The sequence below is a fragment of the Rhinopithecus bieti genome, unplaced genomic scaffold (assembly GCF_001698545.2).
Source record: "Rhinopithecus bieti isolate Rb0 unplaced genomic scaffold, ASM169854v2 scaffold_79104, whole genome shotgun sequence".
Taxonomy (NCBI): Eukaryota; Metazoa; Chordata; class Mammalia; order Primates; family Cercopithecidae; genus Rhinopithecus; species Rhinopithecus bieti.
Genome location: NW_016829090.1, coordinates 211,995 through 235,476, shown reverse-complemented (window position 1 = coordinate 235,476; position 23,482 = coordinate 211,995). Strand labels below are relative to the sequence as shown.

The following is a 23,482-nucleotide window of genomic DNA, read 5'->3' as shown; positions in this document are numbered from 1 at the left end:
GATTGCGTTGTGCCATTTCCCTGGTTCTATCTAACCTTGGATTCTCTTATCCATGCTCTGCCCCTCCTACCTGTGGCCCCACCACAATTGAATATTTCCCCAGAAAGCTCTCCATGGTCCTACAAGTTTTGTAAAGTGTGAGCATGTCAATGCTCACATGGAAAGTCACAAGTATGTGATCTCTGGAAGCCAAGGATAAAACTTGAGGACAGCAAATGTGAACGTGGATGAGGTCATAATGCTTCCTTCTGTCTTTTAAGCAGAGCATCATGCACTATGAGCAGGGGCAGAGAAGAAATGGAGCACTTTGAATGACATGGGGACAGAAAGCAAAGAGCTTTGCCATAAGCTAGTGTGCCCCAAAGGGAGATCTGCTTAGGAAAGACTTGAAAATAAATGAGGAACACTCAGTGGGAGTGGGGGGAAGATGCTGATGAGTGACTCTGCTCAAAGGTCTTGTCTCTTAGACACAGACAATAATTGCTTAAGACATCTGGGGGCCACCCCCAGGAAGCAGGTTATGAATCCAAGACAAGAGGACCAACCAGAGAATAGACCAGGAGACTGGGAGGGCAAGCTTGGATTGGAACCAAAGGTGGTAGCAGCAGGGACACACCCAAGAAAGGAAGCAAACACAAACATCTGGCTGCTGTGTGAGACACCAGGCTGTCATGAATAAGCTGTGTAATCGGAAATTGCCTACTTCAACAGTCAGTCCTTTTCTCAAATGACATAAAAATGCTTTAGCTAGAGTTGGCTGAAAAAGAATTAATTCCCAGGGAGAAAGGAAAGAATAGATTCTGAAGCATGGCAGGGTGGATGCCAGATGGGGGTTTGAGGAGTGACTGAGGGCAAGGGATGGGGTCCCTGTGTGTGTAATGATCCCTCCAGGGGTCTTCTGGAAAAGGGAGCAATAGGGCTATGGCCGGAGGAGCACATGGGGCAAAAATGGTGTCTGTTTTGTTTGGAGGCTGCTTGAGTGCTGTTGGAAATGATCCAGCACAGGCAGGTGATGACAATACCAGGGAGAGGAGATGGCCTGGACCTAGCCTTTGCTCTAGCACCAGCTGTTTCCTTTAGCAGAAGCCAGAGATTCCCAACTCCCACCATTCAAGGATTCGCTCGATTCCAATCACCATCTCCCTTCTTTTGCTCATTTTCTGCTCCCCTATTTCTGTTCTAAACACTCTCATACCAGAGGGTCTGACCCGCCAGTAGGCACAGACGCCGGGGTGGGGGGCCGAGGAGGGGAGAGAAGCGTCAGGGAAGGGACAGACACCTGGGCAGGGGGCCGAGGGGAGAGAAGCATCAGGGAAGGGAAGCATGAGGGCAGGGTTGAGTCAGGGATGGGAGACGAAACAATACACAATAAAAAAATGGGTGGGGAGGAAGTGGTAATGGGGGCTCAGGGAGTATGGGTTATGGGTCAAGCTGGCAGGGGGTACAGGGGACAGAAGCTATGAATAAGCATGAGGAACAGGGAGGTCACAACCTGACAGTGAAGCACTGAGTGAAGCCCAGGAGTGGGCTACGGCCCCAAACCTCTCCGAATTCCTCTTGTATGGTGCTGTATGGTGAGCCCGAGACCCTAAATCACTCAACCCTTCAGACAGCACCCCTAGAGGTGCATTGGCTGCAGCCTCCACAAGGTCCCCCGGGCAAATTATTCCATTTGCTTTCTTGCCCTCCTGTGGATCAGTTCCAAATTTTTATCCCCTCCCCACCCCACCCACTCTGTCCCTTTCTCAATCCAGACTGTACTTAAAAAAAAAAAAAAATCCTGTCTGGGCGTGGTGGCTGACGCCTGTAATCCCAGCACCTTGGAAAGCTAGCTTTGAGCCTAGGAGTTTGAGACCAGCCTGGGTTAATAGGATGAAACTCGGATCTCTACAAACCATAGAAAAAACGAGCTGGGCGTGGTGGTTCACACCTGGAGTCCCAGCTACTTGGGAGGTGGGAAGATCACCTGAGCCTGGGAGGTTGAAGCTTCGGTGAGCTGTGATTGCACCACTGCACTCCAGCCCAGGCAATAGAGACCCTGTCTCAAAAAATAAAATCCCAATACAGAAAAATCCCTTGAAAAATGATCTCCCTCAGCTTTCTTTACTAATTAATCTGCCTCAAAATCACCCTAACCCTTCCTCTTAGTGAAGAAACTAAAATACATCCCAGTTCAAGATCTGTGCTCCCCAGGAGACTTGATCCCCTCTTCTTCTTCCCTTGCCCCAACACTTTTATCCTGACACTTCTATGTCATCAGTCTCCCAGGAGTCTCTCTTTAAGTTGTAGACTGTTGAAGTCTCCTCTGCCCTTGACTGTGGTCCATCTCTCTCTGGTGACATCCCCTTTCTCCTTCATTCTCTGCCATGCATCTTTTAGATGTTTACTTTCTCATCTACCACTCAACCCGAACCAGGGCCACTTGCCCTCTGCTTACTCAACTGGTAACACCACCACCCATCACATCTACCATTTTTAAATGATGGACTTTTCATGCTGTATCTTCCCAGGTTTCTGCCCTTTTCACAACACTGACCACACTCTTCTTGACGCCATGTTACAGCTTCCAAGACACCCTACACTCCCGGTGCTGCCCTTTCAGCTTTGCCTGTCACTTTCCCGTCTCTCACCTGGGCTCCTCTGCCCACCACATTCATGATGTTGCTCAGGGTTCGCCCCTTGACACTTGCTTTTTCCAGTCTTTGCCTACTCTCTGATCTTAATGGCCTCCATGCTGTTGACTCCCAAACATTTCTTTGTGTATTACATCTCCCTGAGCTTTAGATTTATACATTCAACTGTCTGCTGAACATATTTATATATTCCATAAGGTTCCCCAAATCAGCATGTCAAAAACTGAATTCACAAACTCCCTTTATTCCCCGAACTGGCTTTTATTCCTCATTTTTACTGCAAAATCACCATCCACCTAAGTTTCTCCCACTGCGTTGTCCCCCCAACATTCAACCAATCAACAGATCTTGCCACTTTTGTCTCTTGTACATTTCTGGCAGCTGTCACCTCTCGCACCCTATTTCTGTGGTCCTAGTTAGGCTCAGGATCCATGGCCTCTCACTTAAGGTCCTGTGAGGCTGGCTCCTACAGGCTTCTCCAGACTCCAAGTCTATAAAGCAGATCTTGCCTTCTGTGGCTTTAAGAGGGTTGTCTTTACTGTTCCCACTTTTAAGGCTGGTAATTCCCACCACACATCTTGTTTCTGTGCTTATTCATCTGCTAATTGCGTTCCTTATGTTGATGTATTAGTTTGCTAATGCTGCTCTAACAAAATACCACAAACTGACTGGCTTAAAACAATAGATGTGTATTCCCAAACAGTTCTGGAGAGCAGGATTCTGAAATGAAGGTGTCAGCAGAGTTGTATGAGTCCATTCTTGCACTGCTATAATGAAATGCCTTAAACTGGGTAATTTATAAAGAAGAGGTTTAATTGCTCACGGTTCTGTTGGCTATTTAGGAAGCACAGTGGCTTCTGCTTTTGGGGAGGCCTCAGGAAACTTACAATCATGGAGGAAGGTGAAGGGGAAGCAGGCACATCTTACATGGCCAAAGCAGGATTGAGAGAGAGAGGTGGGAGGTACCACACACTTTTAAACAATGACATCTCGTGATAACTCACTCACTATACCATAACAAAGGGGATAGCTCTAAATCATGAATGAGAACTCCACCTCCATGATCCAGTCACCTCCCACCAGACCCCACCTCCAACACTGGGAATTACAATTAGACTTGAGATTTGGACAGGGTCACATATCCAGATCATATGATTCCGCACCTGCCCCCTCCCAAAATTTTATGTCCTTCTCAAATTTCAAAATCCAATCATGCCTTCCCAACAGTCCCCTGAAGTCTTAACTTATTCCAACATTAACTCAAAAGTCCAAAGTCCAAAGTGTCATCTGAGACAAGGCTAGTCCTTTCCATTTTTGATCCTGTAAAATAAAAAAACAAATTAATTACTCCCAAGGTACAATGCGGGTACAGGCATTGGGTAAATACTCCCATGGGGGTACAGGCATTGGGTAAATACTCCCAAAAGGGAGAAGGTGGTCAAAACAAAAGGGCTACAGGCCCCATGCAAGTCCAAAACCCAGCAGGGCAGTCATTAAACCTCAAAGCTCCAAAATAATCTCGTTTGACTGCATGTCTCACATCGTTGCATCCACAATGGTGCAAGGAATGGGCTCCCAAGGCCTTGGGCAGCTTCAACCCTGTGGCGTTGCAGGGTTCAGCCTCTGCAGCTGCTCTCAAGAACTGATGTTAAGTGTCTGCAGCTTTTCCAGGTAGAGGGTGCAACTTGCTGGTGAATCTATCATTCTGGGGTCTGGAGGATTGTGGCCCTCTGTTCACAGCTCCACTAGGTAGTGCCCCACTACCCAACCCCACATTTCCTGTCTGCACTGCCCTAGTAGAGGTTCTCCATGAGGCTCTGCCCCTGGAGCAGGCTTCTGCCTGGACATCCAGGCTTTTACATACATCCTCTGAAATCCATGCAGAGGTTCCCACACCTCAATTCTTACTTTGTGTGCACCTGCAGGCTTAACATTATGTGAAAGCTTCTAAGGCTTATGGCTTGCACCCTCTGGAGCAGCCACCTGAGCTGTAAATGGGTCCCTTTGAGCAACAGCTGGAGCTGGACTGGCTGGGATGCAGGCAGTAGTGTCTGGAGGCTGGGTTGGGCAGTGGGGCCCTGGTCCTGGACTAAAAATACCATTCAGTCCTCCTAGGCCTCTGGGCCTGTGATGGGAGGGGCTGCCACAATGTTCTCTGAAGTGCCTTCAAAGCCTTCTCCCCATTGTCCTATCAGCATTTGGCTCCCCTTATGCAAATTTCTGCAATCAGCTTAAATTCATTGCCAGAAAAAGAGGTTCTTCTTTTCTACCACATGGCCAGGCTGAAAACTTTCCAAAGTTTTACACTCTGCTTCCCTTTTAAATATAAGTTCCAGTTTCAGGTCATTTCTTTACTCATGCATGTGCACACATAGGCTGTTTGAAGCAGTTAGGTCACATCTTGAATACTTTTTTGGTTAGAAATTTTTTCTGCCAGATACCCTAAATCATCACTCTTAAGTTCAAGGTCCCACAGATCCTTAGCTCTTTGCTAACAATATAAGTGACATTTTCTCCAGTTGCCAATATATTCCTCATCTCTTGAGACCTGGGCCTCATTGTCCACATCACTATGAGTATTTTGGTCACAGCCATTCAATAAGTCTCTAGGAAGTTCAAACTTTCCCTCATCTTTCTGTCCTCTTTTGAGCCCTCCATATTCTTCTAACCTCTGCTCATTACCCGATTCCAAGGTTGATTCCGCATTTTCAGGTATCTTTATAGCAACGCACCACTCCAAATACCAATTTTCTGTATTAGTCTGTTTTTGCATGGGTATAAAGAAATACCTAAGACTGGGTAATTTATAGAGAAAAGAGGTTTAATGGCTCACAGTTTTGCAGGCTGTACGGGAAGCATGGTGGCTTCTACTTCTGGTGAGGCCTCAGAAAACTTACAATCATGGCAGAAGGCAAGCAGGCATGTCTTAAAACATGTCCAGAGCAGGAGCAAGAGAGTGTCGAGAGGTGCCATACACTTAAAAAAAAAAAAAAAAAACAGATCATGAGCACTCTCCCACTATAAAACCAGTACTAACGAGGGATGGTGCTAAACCACTCATGAGAACTCTGCCCCCATGATCCAATCACCTCCCACCAGGCCCTACCTCCAACACTGGGAATTACAATCTGACATGATTTTGGGTGGGGACACAGAGCCAAACCATATCAATGGCCATGCTCATCCTCCAGTTTCTGTGGTTGCAGGCAATGCTTCGTGTTCCCTGGTGTGCAGCTTACATGACTGTTTTCTGCCTCTGTCATCACACAGCAGCTTTTCAAAATAAAAAGAAGAAGAAAGAAAAAGAAAAAAGAGGTAAGGAAGATAGAGTTGAATTCATGTAAGGCTCAGGTTTTGTCAGTTATAACTTAAAGACAATAGGGCGAAGGAGTTTACGATATTGCCATGATAGTGGCAGAAGATGACAGATCTAAGTTGGATGGAGAGGTAAATGAAAAAGTGACTAATGGAACTACTGAGAATTTAAAAACTGGCATATTGGGTTTGACTCTCAAACTTTCCAAAGCACTTTGTATTTATCTGCTTTAATCCAACAGTTTTATCACCAACTATACAGTGTGCTGCGCTACACTGCAGGGGGATGCAGCTGTAAATAAGAAAATCAACACTGATCATTTTGTAGAAAAGCATGAAGACTAGTAATACTCATTTATTTTATCTTTTAGAGATGGAGTCTCAGTCTGTCACTCAGGCCGGAGTGCAGTGGCACAATGAAGGCTCACTCCAGCCTTGACCTTCCAGGGTTAAGTGATTCTCCCACCGCAGCCTCCCTAGCAGCTGGGACTACACGCCACCATGACAATTTTTTTTTTTTTTTTTTGGTAGAGACAAGGTCTCCCTATGTTGCCCAGGCTGGTCTCAAACTCCTGGGCTCTAATGATCCTCCCGCTTGGGCCTCCCAAAGTGCTGGGATTACAGGCATAACCCACCACACACGGCCAAAACTAGTAATAGTCAATAGAATGATCAGTACAATTAATAAGATCTAGGTACAAGGTAGTTAAGAACATGAGAAAGGATACTTTTCACTTCATGGTAAGACATGGTTATTAGGAAACCTTCTTTAAAAACTGCCTTAAATAGCTCTTGAGACAGCTGCAAGTAAAGCTGGGATAAAGAAACCATTCTGAGTAGCATGAATAGCATAAAAAAGCATAGCAAAAGCCTAATCAGAAGATAAGGCTTATGGGAAAACAATGCAAGATAGGGCTGTAAAGATATTTTAAAGCCAAATTAGAGAGAGCCATAAATGTGGTAAGGAATCCAGACTTCATTCAGTAGGCAGTGGAGAGATAGTTCAAGTCTATAAACACAATCAATTATGTGCTCTAAGAAGAAACCATTTTGTTTGAGGTGAGGTTCAGGCATCATCTCAAGCTTCTAAAGATGATGATCAGAATCAGATGATTCTAACATGCCAGCAGGGTAGAAAGACACTAGTCTAAGGAAAGCCTATGCATATCTCTCAATCTTTATCAAACAAAATTTGGAAGAAACCACCTATAACTAGGTAAGCTGACCTAGTAAAATCAAAATTTAAAAAGCAGACCATTCCCATAACAAAAGAAATATAGATATTGAATATATACAATTTATTTAATAAATTAATGTCATTCAAAATACAGTGCCAGAACATGATGCAGTTGAACATGCTAGTAATGTTTGTCATGAAGCACCTGTGCTCATGTTAGATTGGCGGCGCCCCACTACTGCTAGTGGTTCCTGGGATTAATGCCAGAGCAGCGCTAGTTATCTGCTCTTCTGCACAGCTAGTGCAGAGAATTCCTGAACAGTTCACCTTACTAATCCTAACCCTCACACGCACACAACAGGTTAAAAAAAACACACCCTGACAGCTAACAGATCTATACACAATCACTCTACAGTAATGCTTGTTATTAAATTAAGATGTAATGACCTGGTTAACCCACTCTAAATCTTGAAGATGGAGAACTACATCAGCAGCAGGTAGTTATATGCATGAGCCAATGTTAACATAATACAGAAAGTGGAGGCTTTTACTGATTAAAGCTCCACGCAGACCCGCACAATGAGGGGCTGGCAATTCTTACTGCAAGCCCAGCAACGTAAGTCCACACCTGGTAAATGACCAGCTGACTGGAAGACCTTATTCTAGATAGACAAGTATAAGTTAGTGAAAAGAGAATACATGCACCTAATAGTATAGTTAGACTGATCCTGCAGTCATAGCTTTCCCTGTGTAATACCATAAAATTATGGAAGATCTTCCTCAACTAGAGTATAGGATTTAGACGTTTCTATACCAACATGGACATTAGTGTTAAGTGCAGCTGAATTAATTACACTGAAAACTGTATTCCAGGACTTCAGAACAGAAGCACGGGAATGAAATACACATACTAAAATAACCTCAGCACAATTTGTGATATACCACACTAGGAACAGGAAACTTTTATAAATGAACTTTTTGAACTGTACATACACAGGGCTAACAATGTTAGATAATCCAGATTCTTATACTCTCATGATTACACATAAAGTTTCTCAATTATTGAATAATCTATTTCATATTATGGAAGCATATCTTTCTGTAAGACTCACTGATATATATTATACTGATGCAAATATTAAGTAGGGCATAAAAATAAAATTTATCAAAGATAGATTTTTATGTAGTCATATTTAGTTCTTTCATAGCCTCTTCTGTTTAGCAAAGAAAATGACAAAGCACATAACTCAGGCGTGCACTCCCTGAACTTCCCAACTATACAGGTGGTAGTGCAACCATTTCTCCATCCAGTTCAAACTCTTCTGTCCCATCCGTTGAAAAAAGGTAAGTTGGTGGTTTCCATGGAGACTCTTCAAGGCAGGATGGATAGAGTTTCCCCACAGTGCATCGAAAATCTCTCCCCAAGTCCCACAGTACACGTTCAGATATATGCTGCCGCAGAGACCACCGGTCAAGTTCCAGGTCATATTGGTAGGTGACGTATTTAGCTCGCTCATTTAAGTGGGTTTCTCGCATAAACACACATAGAGAATTTGAGATCACAACAGCTCTAACACAGGGGTCAGAGTACCTCTTAGCAGGGATGTTGGCTGCCATTTTCCACTCATTTTTATTCACGTCATAAATTTCCACAGTTACTGAAGACCCATCTACAGTGCCAGAGGGGAGTCTTATGCCGGAATTGGTAGCAATATGCAACCCTCCAATATAGAAAATTTTATCACCAAAAGCTGCAGCTGAAGCAAAGGACCTACTAGTCTGTCTCATAGCCATTTCTACCCATGAGTCAGACCTTGGAAAATAACAGTACATGAGGTTCAGTGTCATCACATAAATGCAGTCATGAACCACGACTGCTGCACTCCATTGCCAAGCACAAGGTAAAGGGCTTACCATCGTCCACTCATCTTTCTCAGTGTCGTATCTTTCTACGGTCCTCCGATTAAGTTCTCCACCTACGCTATCTCCTCCAATTGCATAGATATAGCCTTCACAGCAAACCAAAGACGGCTTTATGCGGACAAAAAGCATTGGGGTCTTTGGAAACCAGGTATTTTGCTGTGCATCAAACCAATAAAAGCAATTCACAGTTCTGAAGGCAGTCTGAAGTTTGCTTGTTTTACTGTGATTTGTTTTGTGTTTTCAGAGGAACTTGACCCCTGCTATGTAGATATCATTATCAGGTGTTACAACAGTCCCAACTTTATGCAAATCAGCTGGCGGGCTACAGAGCTTGTAAACTTTTTCTGCTTGGGGGCTGTAACAGACAGAAGAGTAAAGACTACAAGGATTTTCTGAAGATGCTTCAATGAAAATCATCATTTCCTCTTTAGTCATCCCAAGTCTTGGTTTGAAAAACTTGGGCATGGACTTATACAGACCTTGAACCACCACTGACTTATCATTGGGTGGCAGACCTTGAAACCAAGCTCTCTGTGTTACTTCTGAAAGTGCATCAATTCTGATTTGGCTAAGAACAGAAGACAAATACTGGGATCGTGATTCTGTGTTATACTCTAGCCACAGCATAGCAGCTTCTCGAACGGTTTCTTCCTTTTCTACATTTAAATTGTCACTACTGAGAATGTCTATCAGTAGGTCATGTGACAGCTGCATGAACGCGTCCTGATGATACACAGCAGTGAACTTGTGCTCCACCATTCTTTTAGCACTCTGTTTTAATTCCTCACAACTGAAGAGATCAGCAAAACTCAACAATCGTACACAATTTTCCGCATTTATTTTTTTAATTAAATATTCTCGACAACGTTGTAACACATCTTCTACCTAGAATGAGAAGGAAAAAAAACAGGATGATGGGGCCAGGACAAACACATTTTACTTTTATGTAAGACATAAGTATATTAATCAGATGCCCACAGTGTAATTTTTATTTTCAGATACACACATCTGGGCTAAGAGATAAGGTCTTCTGGTAGTAATAAAATCAGAAGACTATATAATTTTGCAGTAATTTTTCCTGCTCAGTGGCCTACTTAACTGTTCTATTTAGGAACCAGTAGTACAACAATATATAGGTTCTTAAAAAACAAAACAGCCTTAAAGAATAGGCAAGGAAATTCATACATAAGTCATACTTTCCTAGACTTCATATATAATTGAGAGAACTATACGAAAAAATGTAAACAAATCATAGTATACAGAAAATTATTGTTGTTGAGTAACTCGATTCTTTCCTCAACTTGGACGAGACAGTCACATAAAACCAGCAAATCATGCACAATGAGTAAGAGTAGTTATTTGCCATTCTTATCTAGAGAGGTAAGTTATCAAAGCAACACAAAATAGACTTATGTGCAGTTATAAATTACCTATATTTAAATGATCCATCTTAAGACACTGTAAGCTTCCTAAATTTGTTTTTTCTTAAGAAGGTAGATCTCAGTTGAATCAGATGTGCTACCTACTATATTTCTGCAGCATCACAGTGATTAACTAGAAACTGTTTACACTGAGAAGTCAGGTTGCTTGGATTTAAAACTTAAAAGGCTGCCTGGATTTAAAACTTACATTGGCCAATTAAACTACTTATTAGGAAAGAAGTTTCAAATCTCTAAAGTTCAATTTTCTCTTATATAAAATGGGGAAATAACGGTTATCTACCTCAAATGAGCACTGCAAGGATCAGATGAGAATATATATAAAGTATTAGTACAGCATCTGGTACTGAAACACATGATCAGTTCATGTGGTTGATAGTGAAAGTCACATTGGTAGTCACAGAATGCCCCATCTCAGGCTTGCCAGGGAAACATAGTCTAAGAGGCAGAGTCCTGTTTTGCATTTGAGCAAGCAGATGTAGTATACGGTTTTCATTAAAATGGCAGAAAAAAACTATAAGGAGCAGTGTCAATATTTACAGTAACAAAGTATGCTGGAATCAGACTTTCTTAAAATTCCTTAATGCCTTACGAATTCTGAGAAATGACTGCTTTTAAAAGAAGGACCAATAAAAAATCAGCTGGGTGTGCTGGTGCATGCCTATGATCCCAGCACTTTGGGATTATAGGAAGGAAGATTTATTGAGCCCAGCAATTCGAGATTGCAGTGAGCTATGACCATGCCACTGCACTCCAGCCTGGGCAACAGAACAAGACATGTCTCTAAAAATAAAAAGTAATGACAATTTGCAAGCTATATAAAGACAGTGCTTAAACATTTCTCCCTTTCAAGTTTGGAATTACTAGCACAACAGCAAGCTACCCCAGCCTCAATTTCACCAGAGTTGTGGGTAGAGTAGGTAGGACACTAACAATAAGGTTAGTGTATTAAGGAGTAAAGGTTGGTCATACGTTGTAACTCACATCTGTAATCCTAGCACTTTGGGAGGCCCAGGTGAGAGAACTGCCTGAGCTCAGGAGTTTGAGACTAGCCTGAGCAACATAAGACAACTTTGTCTCTACAAAAAAATAAAATAATTAGCCAAGTGTAGTGATGCAGGTCTATAGACCCAGCTACTCAGGAGGCTGAGGCTGGGGACAACTTGAGCCCAGGAGATCGAGGCTGCAGTGAGCTGTGATCTCACCACTGTGCTGCAGCCTGGACAACAAAGCAAGACCCTGTCACACACAAAAAAAAGAAGTAAAAGTTGAGTATCCCTAATTAAAAAATTCAAAATACAAAATGTTCCAAAATCTGAAATACTCTGAGTGCTGACATGACACTCAAAGGAAATACTCACTGGAGTATTTCAGAGTCTAGATTTTTAGATTATGGATGCTGAACTAGTAAATATAATCCTAAAATCTGAAAAACTCTGAAAAAATCTGAAATCTGAAACTGGCTGAACTGGATTTCTGGTCCCAACCATTTTGGATAAAGGTTTTAATCAACCTATGGAAGACTAAAAAGGAAGGAAACTACATAAAGCGTGAACTGAGTTCTGGTTTCCAGAATTACACCCAGGTGTTGGCATTCAACCAGTGTCATGCATATTCATTCAGTGCATATTTATTAAGTACTTAACAAATATCATGAACAGTGCTCTCCAAATTTAACCTTTGGTCTAAAGGTTCTCCCTTTGAAGAAACTTTGTGAAATACAATGGTATTCCAAAACAGGAGATGAAATGAAGAAAAAACTTATATTCCTCTTAAAATTTAAAAAGGGAACGTGATGAGGAAATAAAGAGTAAAACAGTTTGTCATCCATAAATATATCAACCATCACTTGTTTTGTTTAAATACTGCTCCTTAATTGCTCAATATGGTCACATAGCCATTATAAATATTTATCATAATTTCCAAGTTTTCTGTGAAAAGTAATATAAAAAATTAGTACATCTAAGCTCTAAGCAAAAAAAAAAAAAAAAATCGAAACACTTAAATTTAATAAACACTGTTAAACATTACTTTAATTTGGCTGGGGGTGGTGGCTCATGCCTGTAATCCCAGCACTTTGGGAGGCCAAGGCGGGTGGATCATTTGAGGACAGGAGTTCCAGACCAGCCTGGCCAACATGGCGAAACCCCGACTCTACTAAAAATACAAAAATTAGCCGGGAATGGTGTAATCCCAGCTACTTGGGAGGCTGAGGCAGGAGAATCACTTGAATCCAGGAGACAGAGGTTGTAGTGAACCAAAGATTGTGCCATTGCACTCCAGCCTGGACAAGAGTGAAACTCCGTATCAAAAACAAATTACTTTAACATGAAATCAAAATTCTCAGGTATGTTAGGCAGTAAAACACACAAAACCAGTATAAAATTTTCACCTATCTCTTTTATTAACAGATTTACATTCCCATCACAAAACTACTTAGTTTACTGGGTAATCAAATCCTATTGTTTTTCCCTTACAGATTTTATTAAAAAAAAAAAAAACTTTTACCTTCTAAAATATGTAATAAAGAAGTTATATAGATAAAAGACATTACTGGGCCAGGCATGGTGGTTCAGGTCTGTAATCCCAGGGCTTTGAGAGGTCAATGCAGGAAGATTGCTTGAGCCTGGGATTTTGAGACCAGCCTGGGCAACACAGTGAGATCCTGTCTCTACAAAAAATAAAAATATTGGCCGGGTGCAGTGGCTCGTGCCTGTAATCCCAGCACTTTGGGAGGCCAAGGCGGGTGGATTACGAGGTCAGGAGATTGAGACCATTCTGGCTAACACGGTGAAACTCCGTCTCTACTAAAAATATTAGTTAAAAAAATTAAAAATAAATAAATAAAAAATTACCCAGGCATGGTGGTGGGTGCCTGTACTCCCAGCTACTCGGGAGGCTGAGGCAGGAGAATGGTATGAACCCAGAAGCGGAGCTTGCATTTGAGCCGAGATCGCGCCACTAGACTCCAGCCTGGGTGACAGAGTGAGACTCCGTCTCAAATAAATATATAAACAAGTAAGTAAATAAAAATACTAGCTGGGCATGGTGGTGTGCACCTTTAGTCATCCCAGCTACTCAGGAGGCTGAAGCAGGAGGATCACCTGAGCCCATGAGTTCAAGGCTTCAGTGAACCATGACTGCCACTGCACTCCAACCTGGGTGACCAAACCAGACCCTGTCTCAAAAACATAAATAAATAAGGTTTAACAATGTTTCCTCACAAAATAAACCACATAATAAACCAATAAGCCACAACTCATGTATGTAACTGAGGAAAAAAATGCTTACCTGTAGGCTGAGTACAGTGGCTCACACCTGTAATCCCAGCACTTTGGAAGGCCGTGGTGGGTGGATCACCAGGTCAGGAGTTCAAGACCAGCCCGACCAACATGGTGAAACCCCGTACTAAATATACAAAAATTAGCGCCTGTAATCCCAGCTACTCAGGAGGCTGAGGCAGGAGAATCACTTGAACCTCGGAGGTGGAGGTTGCAGTGAGCCGAGATCACGCCACTGCACTCCAGCCTGGGCAACAGAGAGAGACTCCGTCTAAAAAATATCTATATGCTTACCTGTAGGAAGCAAGCTGTTTCATAAAGCTGTTCTACAGTGCTGTCATTCATTGCCAAGTTACCCGTGTATGCGTAAGTTATTATTATCTGTAAGGTGGCAGCATCCACATTCCTCAGGTGTACATGGGTTTGTTTGCTTTCACTTAGTCCACTCATAAACATGGCCCTACAGGGGAGATGGAGAAAACAAAAGTTGTAAGGGTTTTGTGTAAAACAAATGTAGAGCTGAAAAGAACAATTAGACAACAAGAGGTGTTCATTTAGGATATTTACTTATAAGTGAAACTTTTCTTTTTTTTTGAGACAGGGTCTTGCTCTGTCCCCCAGGCTGGAGTGCAGTGGTGCGATCATGGCTCACCGCAGCCTCGACCTTCTGGGCTCAAGCGATTCTCCTCAGTCTCCCAAGTAGCTGGGACTACAGGCATGCACTACCACTCCCAGCTATTTTTTTTTTTATTTTTAGTAGAGACGACGCCTCCCTATGTTGCCCAGACTGGTCTCCAACTCCTGAGCTCAAGCAATCTTCCTACCTCAGCCTCCCAAAGTACTCGGATTACAGGCATGAGCCACTGTGCCTAGCCAATGAAATTTTTAGGGAGACAGATACGAATAAAATCCAGTCCCAAAGATATACCAGACTATTCCATCATGCCATTTTGAGTGAAAATCTCAAAATTCTATTTACTCCTTATATTCATACCATGAAATAATATTCAGCAATAAAAGGGAACTAAGTATTAATATATACTTTAACATAAATGAACCTGAAAACATTATGCTCAGTGAAAGAAGCCACATAGAAAAACCATACAGTGTATGAGTCCATTTATATAAAACGTCCAAAAAAGGAAAATATAGAGAGACAGAAGGTAGATTACTAGTTCCTTAGAACTGTAAGAATGGGGTTTGTGACTATAAATAGACACAAAGTGATGAAAATGCTCTAAATTTAGATTGTGGAAATGGTTGTATAACTCTGTAAATATACTAAAATTCATTTATTTATACACTTAAAATGGGTAGATTTTGTGGTATGCAAATTACATCTCAATAAAGCTGTTAAAAATTCATTTACTCAAACCATTATCTAAAATATGCAGGACATTTTCCTAAAATCTATTATATACAGGAAATCATGATGGAAAGGCAACTGGCATGATGGAGAATACAAAGTAGAATGCCCATATATAGGTAAGAGATGAAAACAGGAGAGAAAAGCCTCTTCATGTAGCTGTCAACAGTGAGTGTCACAACAGTCACTAACTTGGCCCCTCAAGGACAGAGATGAAGAAGCCATTCAAAATGGATAAAATGGGGTAGAACATAAGAAGCGATTATTCAAGGGGCATAGCTTGAACATAAGGGCTTATGCAGGAAACCAGAAAATGAATTGGAAAGATGGAGGGCAGTCAGATCACAGAGGGCCTTTAAATGAGACAAGAGAGTCTGAGCTTTTCCTTGTAGATAGTGGGGAAAACCAAAGGGTTTCAAGTTTGAATTTAGCACGACAAAATGTAAGTGATAAATGTAGGATGAATACTCTAAGCTGACAGGCTATTCAGAGCTAAAGGCTCGAGACAGGAAAACTGGCAATGAGGCTATGACAATAATATACCTAAGAGGTAAGAAACTGAGTTACACTAGCAGAAATGAATACAAAAACCACTATAGCCGGGCGCTTCGTGGCTCACGTTTGTAATCCCAGCATTTTGGGAGGCCAAGGTGGGCAGATCATCTGAGGCCAGGAGTTTGAGACCAGCCTGGCCAACATGGTGAAACCCCGTCTCCACTAAAAAATACAAAAATTAGCTGCGTGTGGTTGTGGGTGCCTGTAATCCCAGCTACTCAGGAGGCTGAGGCAGGAGAATCACTTGAACCCGGGAGGCAGAGGCTGCAGTGAGCCAAGATCAACCCACTGCACTCCAGCCTGGGCGACCAACGTGAAACTCTGTCTCAAAAAGAAACAAACAAACAAAACCCACTATAAAGAGCCAACAGGACCTGGTGATTTTCTTTTCCCTTTTCTTTTTTTAAGACAGAGTCTCACCCTGTCGCCCAGGCTGGAGTGCAGTGGTGGTATCTCGGTTTACTGCAACACCCAACTCCCAGGTTCAAGCGATTCTCCTACCTCAGCATCCCAAGTAGCTGGGATTACAAGCGCCCGCCACTCGCCTGGCTAATTTTTTGTATTTTTAGTAGAGACAGGGTTTCACTGTGTTAGCCAGGATGGTTTCAATCTCCTGACCTCATGATCCACCCACCTCGGCCTCCCAAAGTGCTGGGATTACAGGTGTGAGCCACCACGTCCAACCAGAAACAGCAAATACTTAATTTCATAATACTGTGACAGGCTGAAGTACAACAGAAGTGCTGAGTAATTCTCAAGCAATTCTCTCATTTTGGGTCTATAATGAACTATACATGTTACCAAAAAATATTAAAACTATTATTCAGAGGTACCTACTAATTCTTAGTGGGACAGACAGAACTGGTAACTCAAACTACAAAGGAAGAATGTATTTAGTTCAGAATGCAAAATCTCTAACATTAAAGATGTGTAGGAGCATTACATGTAAAGATCTTGAAATCTACAATTCTGGGAGCAGAATCTAGTTGAAGAACACTTGGGAAATATCCTGTGGATATGAAACTGTCCCAGGCACAAGATTTTAATGATGGGTGGCTTTAACCCCAAACACATATTGAACTATTTTATTTATTTAATAAATATCTGATTTGTTTTAGGGATAATATACAGTTATCCCTTGGTATCTGTGGGCGACTGGTTGGTTAAGAAATTTCCCAGACTTGGCCGGGTACAGTAGCTCACGCCTGTAATCCCAGCACTTTGGGAGACCGAGGCAGGTGGATCACTTGGGGTCAGGAGTTTGAGACCAGCATGGCCAACATAGTGAAACTCCGCCTCTACTAAAAACACACCAAAAAATTAGCTAAGCATGGTGGTGTGTGCCTGTAATCCCAGCTACTTGGGAGGCTGAGGCACAACAATTGCTTGAACCTGGGAGGCAGAGGTTGCAATGAGTCAAGATAGCACCACTGCACTCCAGCCTAGATGACAGACTCTGTCTTTTAAAAAAAAAAAAAATTGTAGGCACAGCAAAGGCAACAACTGGTATTTGAGCCTTAGCTTTTGAAATCATCATGGGATGTGTTAGGGAATGTGAAGTTTCTATATCTTCATACAAAGTAAGTCAGCCCTGAAAGTTCAAATGAAATCTGTCCTGTCTACAGCTGCCATTAAAGAACAGTAGAACAGGCAGTGCGGAGTGGCTCACGCCTGTAATCCCAGCACTTTGGGAGGCCAAGGCGGGCAGATCACGAGGTCAGGAGTTTTGAGACCAGCCTGACAAACATGGTGAAACCCCATCACTACTAAAATTACAAAAATTAGTCGGGCGTGTTGGTGCGCGCCTGTAATCCCAGCTACTCGGGAGGCTAAGGCAGGAGAATCACTTGAACCCAAAAGGCAGAGGTTGCAGTGAGCTGAGATCGCGCCACTGTACTGCACTCCAGGCTGGATGACAGAGCAAGATCGTCTCAAAAAAAAAAAGGACAGCAGGACCAAACTCACTAATGATTGCTGCTTATGGCTGTTAATATTTGTAGTAGAAATACACCGGTCCAGGCCGGGCGCGGTGGCTCAAGCCTGTAATCCCAGCACTTGGGGAGGCCGAGACGGGCGGATCACGAGGTCAGGAGATCGAGACCATCCTGGCTAACGTGGTGAAACCCCGTCTCTACTAAAATACAAAACTAGCCGGGCAAGGTGGCGGGCGCCTGTAGTCCCAGCTACTAGGGAGGCTGAGGCAGGAGAATGGCGTAAACCCAGGAGGCGGAGCTTGCAGTGAGCTGAGATCAGGCCACTGCACTCCAGTCCGGGCAACAGAGCAAGACTCCGCCTCAAAAAAAAAAAAAGAAATATACCGGTCCACATTTAATTCACCTTTATTCTTTCTGTCCCTTTCAAATATTAAGTCAAAATTACCTAAAAGCAAAGAACAAATTAAGCAATTTCTATGCTTTGGCTTCTATTCTGCTCAGGAAACGTACAACAAAGATGCAGAAGATCATAAAAATGTAAAGTTAAGCTTTACGTATCTGTATTAGCAAAGAGTAACTAAATTAACTTCTACATTCAGAGGCACAGAGAATACCAACAATGTTACTAGTTATTAAATATTTAAATCTGGCAAAGAGTCTAGTTAGTATAAAGAAATACGACAAATGGTAATAGTAAAGAGTGAGAAAAAATACATTTCGTAAAGTCTTAACATATCTAAAAGCACCAATTTTTACTCTCTAAAAATTCCTATTTGAGCCTATGATAACTTGTCAGTTTAAAAACAGGGATCACTGTTTTCTAAAGGTAGCATTTTAAAACCTCAAAGTGTAAATTATCCCATTTTTCTTTCTCTTTTAATGGAAAAAGAATATTCTAAACTTTTCTGCCTTCCCAACATTAAAATTTTACCTTAGTTAATTGCAACACATTTCTTGGATTCAAACCTTTATAAAACTTCATGTGTCCCTTACACATGAAAGAATGAGATTTGCCAAGTACTACATCATCTGAACAGAAAACTTAAGCAAAACTTAAAAACAAAAATTGAGATGTGGCATCTTAAAAAATTAAATAACNAACTTGTCAGTTTAAAACAGGGATCACTGTTTTCTAAAGGTAGCATTTTAAAACCTCAAAGTGTAAATTATCCCATTTTCTTTCTCTTTTAATGGAAAAGAATATTCTAAACTTTTCTGCCTTCCCAACATTAAAATTTTACCTTAGTTAATTGCAACACATTTCTTGGATTCAAACCTTTATAAAACTTCATGTGTCCCTTACACATGAAAGAATGAGATTTGCCAAGTACTACATCATCTGAACAGAAAACTTAAGCAAAACTTAAAACAAAAATTGAGATGTGGCATCTTAAAAAATTAAATAACATTTCAAAGAATTTCCATTTAAAACATTAAAAGTACTTACCTGAAATAAGAGCTACATGTTGCAAGAACCATTTTATGACAAGGGAATTCAGTGCCCTCAACAATTAACACTATGTCAGTAAACAACTGCTGTTCATAAAACAGTTTCAACTGTTCCAACAAGGACACAGCATATTCAGTATTGATCTGCCTCTCGTCTTGAGTGGACATGACTGTATTCCATTAATATCTCCAGAAACAGATTTAAAAAGTCTGTCTTACTGATGGAAGGTCAAGTGAATACTTGAGAAATAAAGGAGAAACCACTTGCTGTTATCTGCAGCATTCAGTACCAAGACTGACACATTCACTAATGAGTAATATCTTGTTACAGACTTAGAATCACTCCTAGGTCATCCTGTATTAATTAGGTTCTTCAGAGTTTTTCAACAGTCTGCAGACATTGTGCTCAAATCTGCAATTGCGCAGCTCATGAGTGAAAGAGAAAAATACACGAGGTAGATTTTGTGGCAACATCCTATGTTCAGTGGATCCTGTGGAGTCACTAAAAAGAAAAAAAGTTAAGTTGTAGTATCTAGGCCAGTACAGTTTTAGAATATAACGTTTAAAATGGCAGCCTTAAATAGAAATCATGTTTATTTGAAGTTCAACTTTAGACATTACCATAAAAGCGAAACATGACAAAAATGAAGATCCTTAGTCTATATTTAAAATTAAAAGCAGAAGAAAATTACCAGTTGTAATTTCAAGTTAACTTTTGCCTTCTATACAAAATATTTCGCAGAAAATAACAAATACATGACTAAGTACACATTTTTAAAGCTCTTTCAAAATAGATAAATTACCAAAGCCAGATCTCTTATTTGGTAGCAACAAATGATCATAATATGTAAGAAAAAATATTTTTTTTAAAAAACTGCTCTCTTACATAGACATTTCTCATTCTCCGAATATATTTTAAATATGTTCACAAAGTCTTCATATTTAATTTGAACTATACGGTAAATAGATTCAAACTGTTTATCTCAAATTTGCCATTCAATTCAGTAAGAGAAGTATATGTAATCTGTCTCTTTGAAGAGTGGTTCTTTCCTAGGAATCTTTACGAATAAGAACATACAATTTTACTTAAAAAAAACATAAAATGTAATGGATATATGTTCCTACCCAAAAAACTCCATATTACACAAATATGAATGTTCTCCAAATTAATATGTAAGTTTAATTCAAATCCAATCTAAATCCTATATTCAAGGGATTTATCTCGAAGAATGCACAAAAGTTGCTAAGATATTTAAAGAAGGCCCAGTTTTTCATGATTCTTATGAAAATATTAAATGTATTATAAAACTCCCATAAACCCAAGTACACATAAGGAACTAGATATGACTGGCCGGGCACGGTGGCTCACGCCTGTAATCCCAGCACTTTGGTAGGCTGAGGTAGGAGGATCACAAGGTCAGGAGTTCGAGACCATCCTGACCAACATGGTGAAATCCCATCTCTATTAAAAATACAAAAATTAGCTGGCTGTGGTAGTGCATGCCTGTAATCTCAGCTACTCGGGAGGTTGAGGCAAGGGAATTGCTTGAACCCGGGAGGTGGAGATTGCAGTGTGCCAACATCGCACCACTGCACTCCAACCAGGGTGACAGAGCAAGACTCCGTCTCAAAAAAAAAAAAAGAAAGAAAGAAAGAAATTAGATATGATAAATATGGTATTTCAAATTAGGCTTTAGTCATACTGCATACCATTCATCAAAAAAAAAAAAATTCCAGCTGAATAAAAATTTATTTGGAACTCAGTATTCACAACACATGGCAAAGGAATTACAAATCAGGAAAAGAGGAAAATCCCAAATAGAATGCTACTAATATGCTAACTATAAAATCTACCACCTCTTTTTTCACCAACTCTTAAGATGACCCTTGGTTACCATAACGAGAAACGACTCCATCATTAGAATCACTAATATTTTTCCTCACAAAATACCATCCATTATGTCAAAGAGAATATCACATATACTTCCTGACAAACTATACTATTACAGTAACTGCTAACTTGATATACAGTCAAGTTTCCAACCAAGTTAACTGTGAAAGTAACTAAAACAGGTGCAAAGGCAGAGTGAGACTCTGGGTCATTTAAGGTAATAACTTTGCTCTTCCAGAACTGCATGTTACACTATAAATCTGAGTTCTACTATTATAATCTCTAAGGCAAATAATACTTAAAATCACTGGCTATTTCCACACATTAATAATGCAGCAAGGCATAGTGTTGTTGAGGGTGTGGAAAAACAAGCGTTCTTACACAGAGGAGTAAGCTGATACATAGCCACAATCCCTTATTCAAAACTCTTGACACAAGACACGTTCCAGAATTTAGACTTTTCCAGATTTTATACAGGTATTGTGACACATGTACCCTATACTATAAAACCCTCTCAAGAAGTCTCAGGTAGCAATGGATAATCAAACACATTATCTTTGCTGAGGGAACTATGAATGGTGTGAAAAATAAAGACTATATATAGCCTCATGTTACTTCAGGTCAGGTTTTACTAGCGAAGTTTTTTTTTTGTTATTTTTTTTTTGTCAGTAAAAATTACTTTATTACAATTAAGATGAACGTTATGAGTTAGAAGTTCAGCATAAGTTATTTTTTAACAACGTGATTTTTCAGAGCTTTTTGAATTTTAGAATTGCAAATATCATAGAAAATATAGTATCTGACACTGGAAATGCTTAATACCAATCTAATATATTAATCCTACTTCTAGAAATATATTTTACGAAAGTATATGCATTAATAAAGTAAAAGTCCTAATCCCAGTAGCTGGACTCAAAATTGTCCCCATCCATGTTTAAACAAGGTTAACAGCAACTGGTGGCCAGGGCCAAGACAGATTTAAATCATGCCGCTAGAACCCAGAATTTCTTGCAGGCTACCTGTACAGGCTCACTCTGGTCATTTCATTAACCATATGATTTTCTGCAGTGATTCTGAGGACGCCTCATTTATGACTGGGTTTTGCTAGATTTGATTTATCGTATCCATGAAACCGTATTAAAACAAATGAAGTCTGCTTCTAAAAAATTACAAAGTCATTATACTCATTAACACAGCCCTATTAGATTCCCCTATTTCCCACTCTTCTTTTGTAATCCAGGATACGTTTTCTTCCTGGAGAGGTAGTCTACATAAAAGTTACCTTAAAATAGGCAGAAAAAGAAAGTCATTCAGATATGACACTTAGTAAATAAACAAGTGTAATTAAAAATAAATTTAAGGCCTGGAGTGGTGGCTCATGCCTGGAATCCCAGCACTTTGGGAGGTTGAGGTTGGTGGATCACTTGACGTTAGGAGTTCGAGAACAGCCTGGTCAACATGGTGAAACCCCATCTCTACTAAAAACACAAAAAAATTAGCTGGACCTGGTGGCACATGCTGTAATTCCAGCTACCCAGGAAGCTGAGGACAGGGAATCACTTGAACCTGGCAGACAGGGGTTGCAGTAAGCTGAGATCGCGACACTGCACTCCAGCTTGAGTGACAGAGCGAGACTCTGTCTCCAAAACAAAACAAAAACAAAAAATAATAAATAAAGTTAAGTAGCTCACCACTCTGGGAGTATAGACTTCAAAAGGTATTAACTAAAAATGTGAAAGCTTGGCCAGGTGTTGTGACTCACGCCTGTAATCCCAGCACTTTGGGAGGCCGAGGAAGGCAGATCACTTGAGGCCTGAGGTCTGGAGTTCAAGACCAGCCTGACCAACATAGCAAAATCCTGTCTCTACTAAAAATACAAAAATTAGCCAGTGGCACATGCCCGTAATACTAGCTACTCTGGAGGCTGAGGCTGCTTCAAGCTGAGAATCACCTGAACCCGGGAGGAGGAGGTTGCAGTGAGCTGAGATCACACCACTGCATTCCAGCCTGGGCAACATAGCAAGACTCTGTCTCACAAAATAAAATAAAATGTGAAAATGTGCAAAGTTTAGGATGATCAACCAACAATCTTCAAATGCCCACAACACAAACATTTTCTGTAAAAGACTCCTTCCCTCCTAAAAACAAACCTTGAAACCAATACCCTAAATCCTCTGAAGCATTTCAGCATGTACCATATTACCAACTGATGGGACATATTTCACATTTTCTCTTTTCAATAATTACATTTTGTGTATCATTCTATATCTAAAATCAGCATCAAAACGTCACAAACCCTGTTACCTGTGGAAGCTAGCTTCCCCAGATTAATTCTCAGACATCAAGGAAACTGCTGACTTAATTTTCTTTGCTGAATGAATGGCTACTTAAATTTAATTCCACAAATGTTTATTGAATACTAAGTGCCAATCATCACACTTTACATACTCAGATTGAGAGAAGCCAAACACGAAAGCTCCAAAACACCAAGGGCTTTTTTTTTTTTTTTTTTTTTTTTT

General features: G+C 40.8%; 1 protein-coding gene across 4 annotated transcripts; it reads right to left on the bottom strand.

Annotated features, from left to right (window-relative positions):
- Window positions 1-3,911: 3,911 nt before the first annotated feature.
- Window positions 3,912-20,481, bottom strand: KBTBD2 (kelch repeat and BTB domain containing 2). Of its 4 annotated transcripts, none has more exons than XR_001883919.1 (6): window positions 19,071-20,481; window positions 14,063-14,228; window positions 9,040-9,933; window positions 5,740-5,906; window positions 5,467-5,609; window positions 3,912-3,953 (listed from the first exon to the last, which is right to left on the bottom strand). XR_001883919.1 is itself a non-coding variant. In XM_017864655.1 (3 exons), exons 1-3 carry the CDS (start codon window positions 19,238-19,240, stop codon window positions 9,289-9,291), a joined length of 981 nt encoding a protein of 326 aa, XP_017720144.1. In that variant the 5' UTR covers window positions 19,241-20,481; the 3' UTR covers window positions 7,228-9,288. The 4 variants fall into 4 exon arrangements, 1 of the variants encoding a protein (XP_017720144.1); XR_001883920.1 differs by having other exon boundaries at window positions 5,797-5,906; XR_001883918.1 differs by lacking the exons at window positions 3,912-3,953; window positions 5,467-5,609 and having other exon boundaries at window positions 5,619-5,906.
- Window positions 20,482-23,482: the final 3,001 nt, after the last annotated feature.

Excerpts from the sequence above, each read along its gene's own strand:
- KBTBD2 (XM_017864655.1), bottom strand. The coding sequence starts at position 19,240 with ATGTCCACTCAAGACGAGAGGCAGATCAATACTGAATATGCTGTGTCC. Across the intron at positions 14,229-19,070 it reads ACATGTAGCTCTTATTTCAG|GGCCATGTTTATGAGTGGAC; the intron begins GTAAGTACTTTT and ends TCTCCCCTGTAG. Across the intron at positions 9,934-14,062 it reads AAACAGCTTGCTTCCTACAG|GTAGAAGATGTGTTACAACG; the intron begins GTAAGCATATAG and ends TTCTCATTCTAG.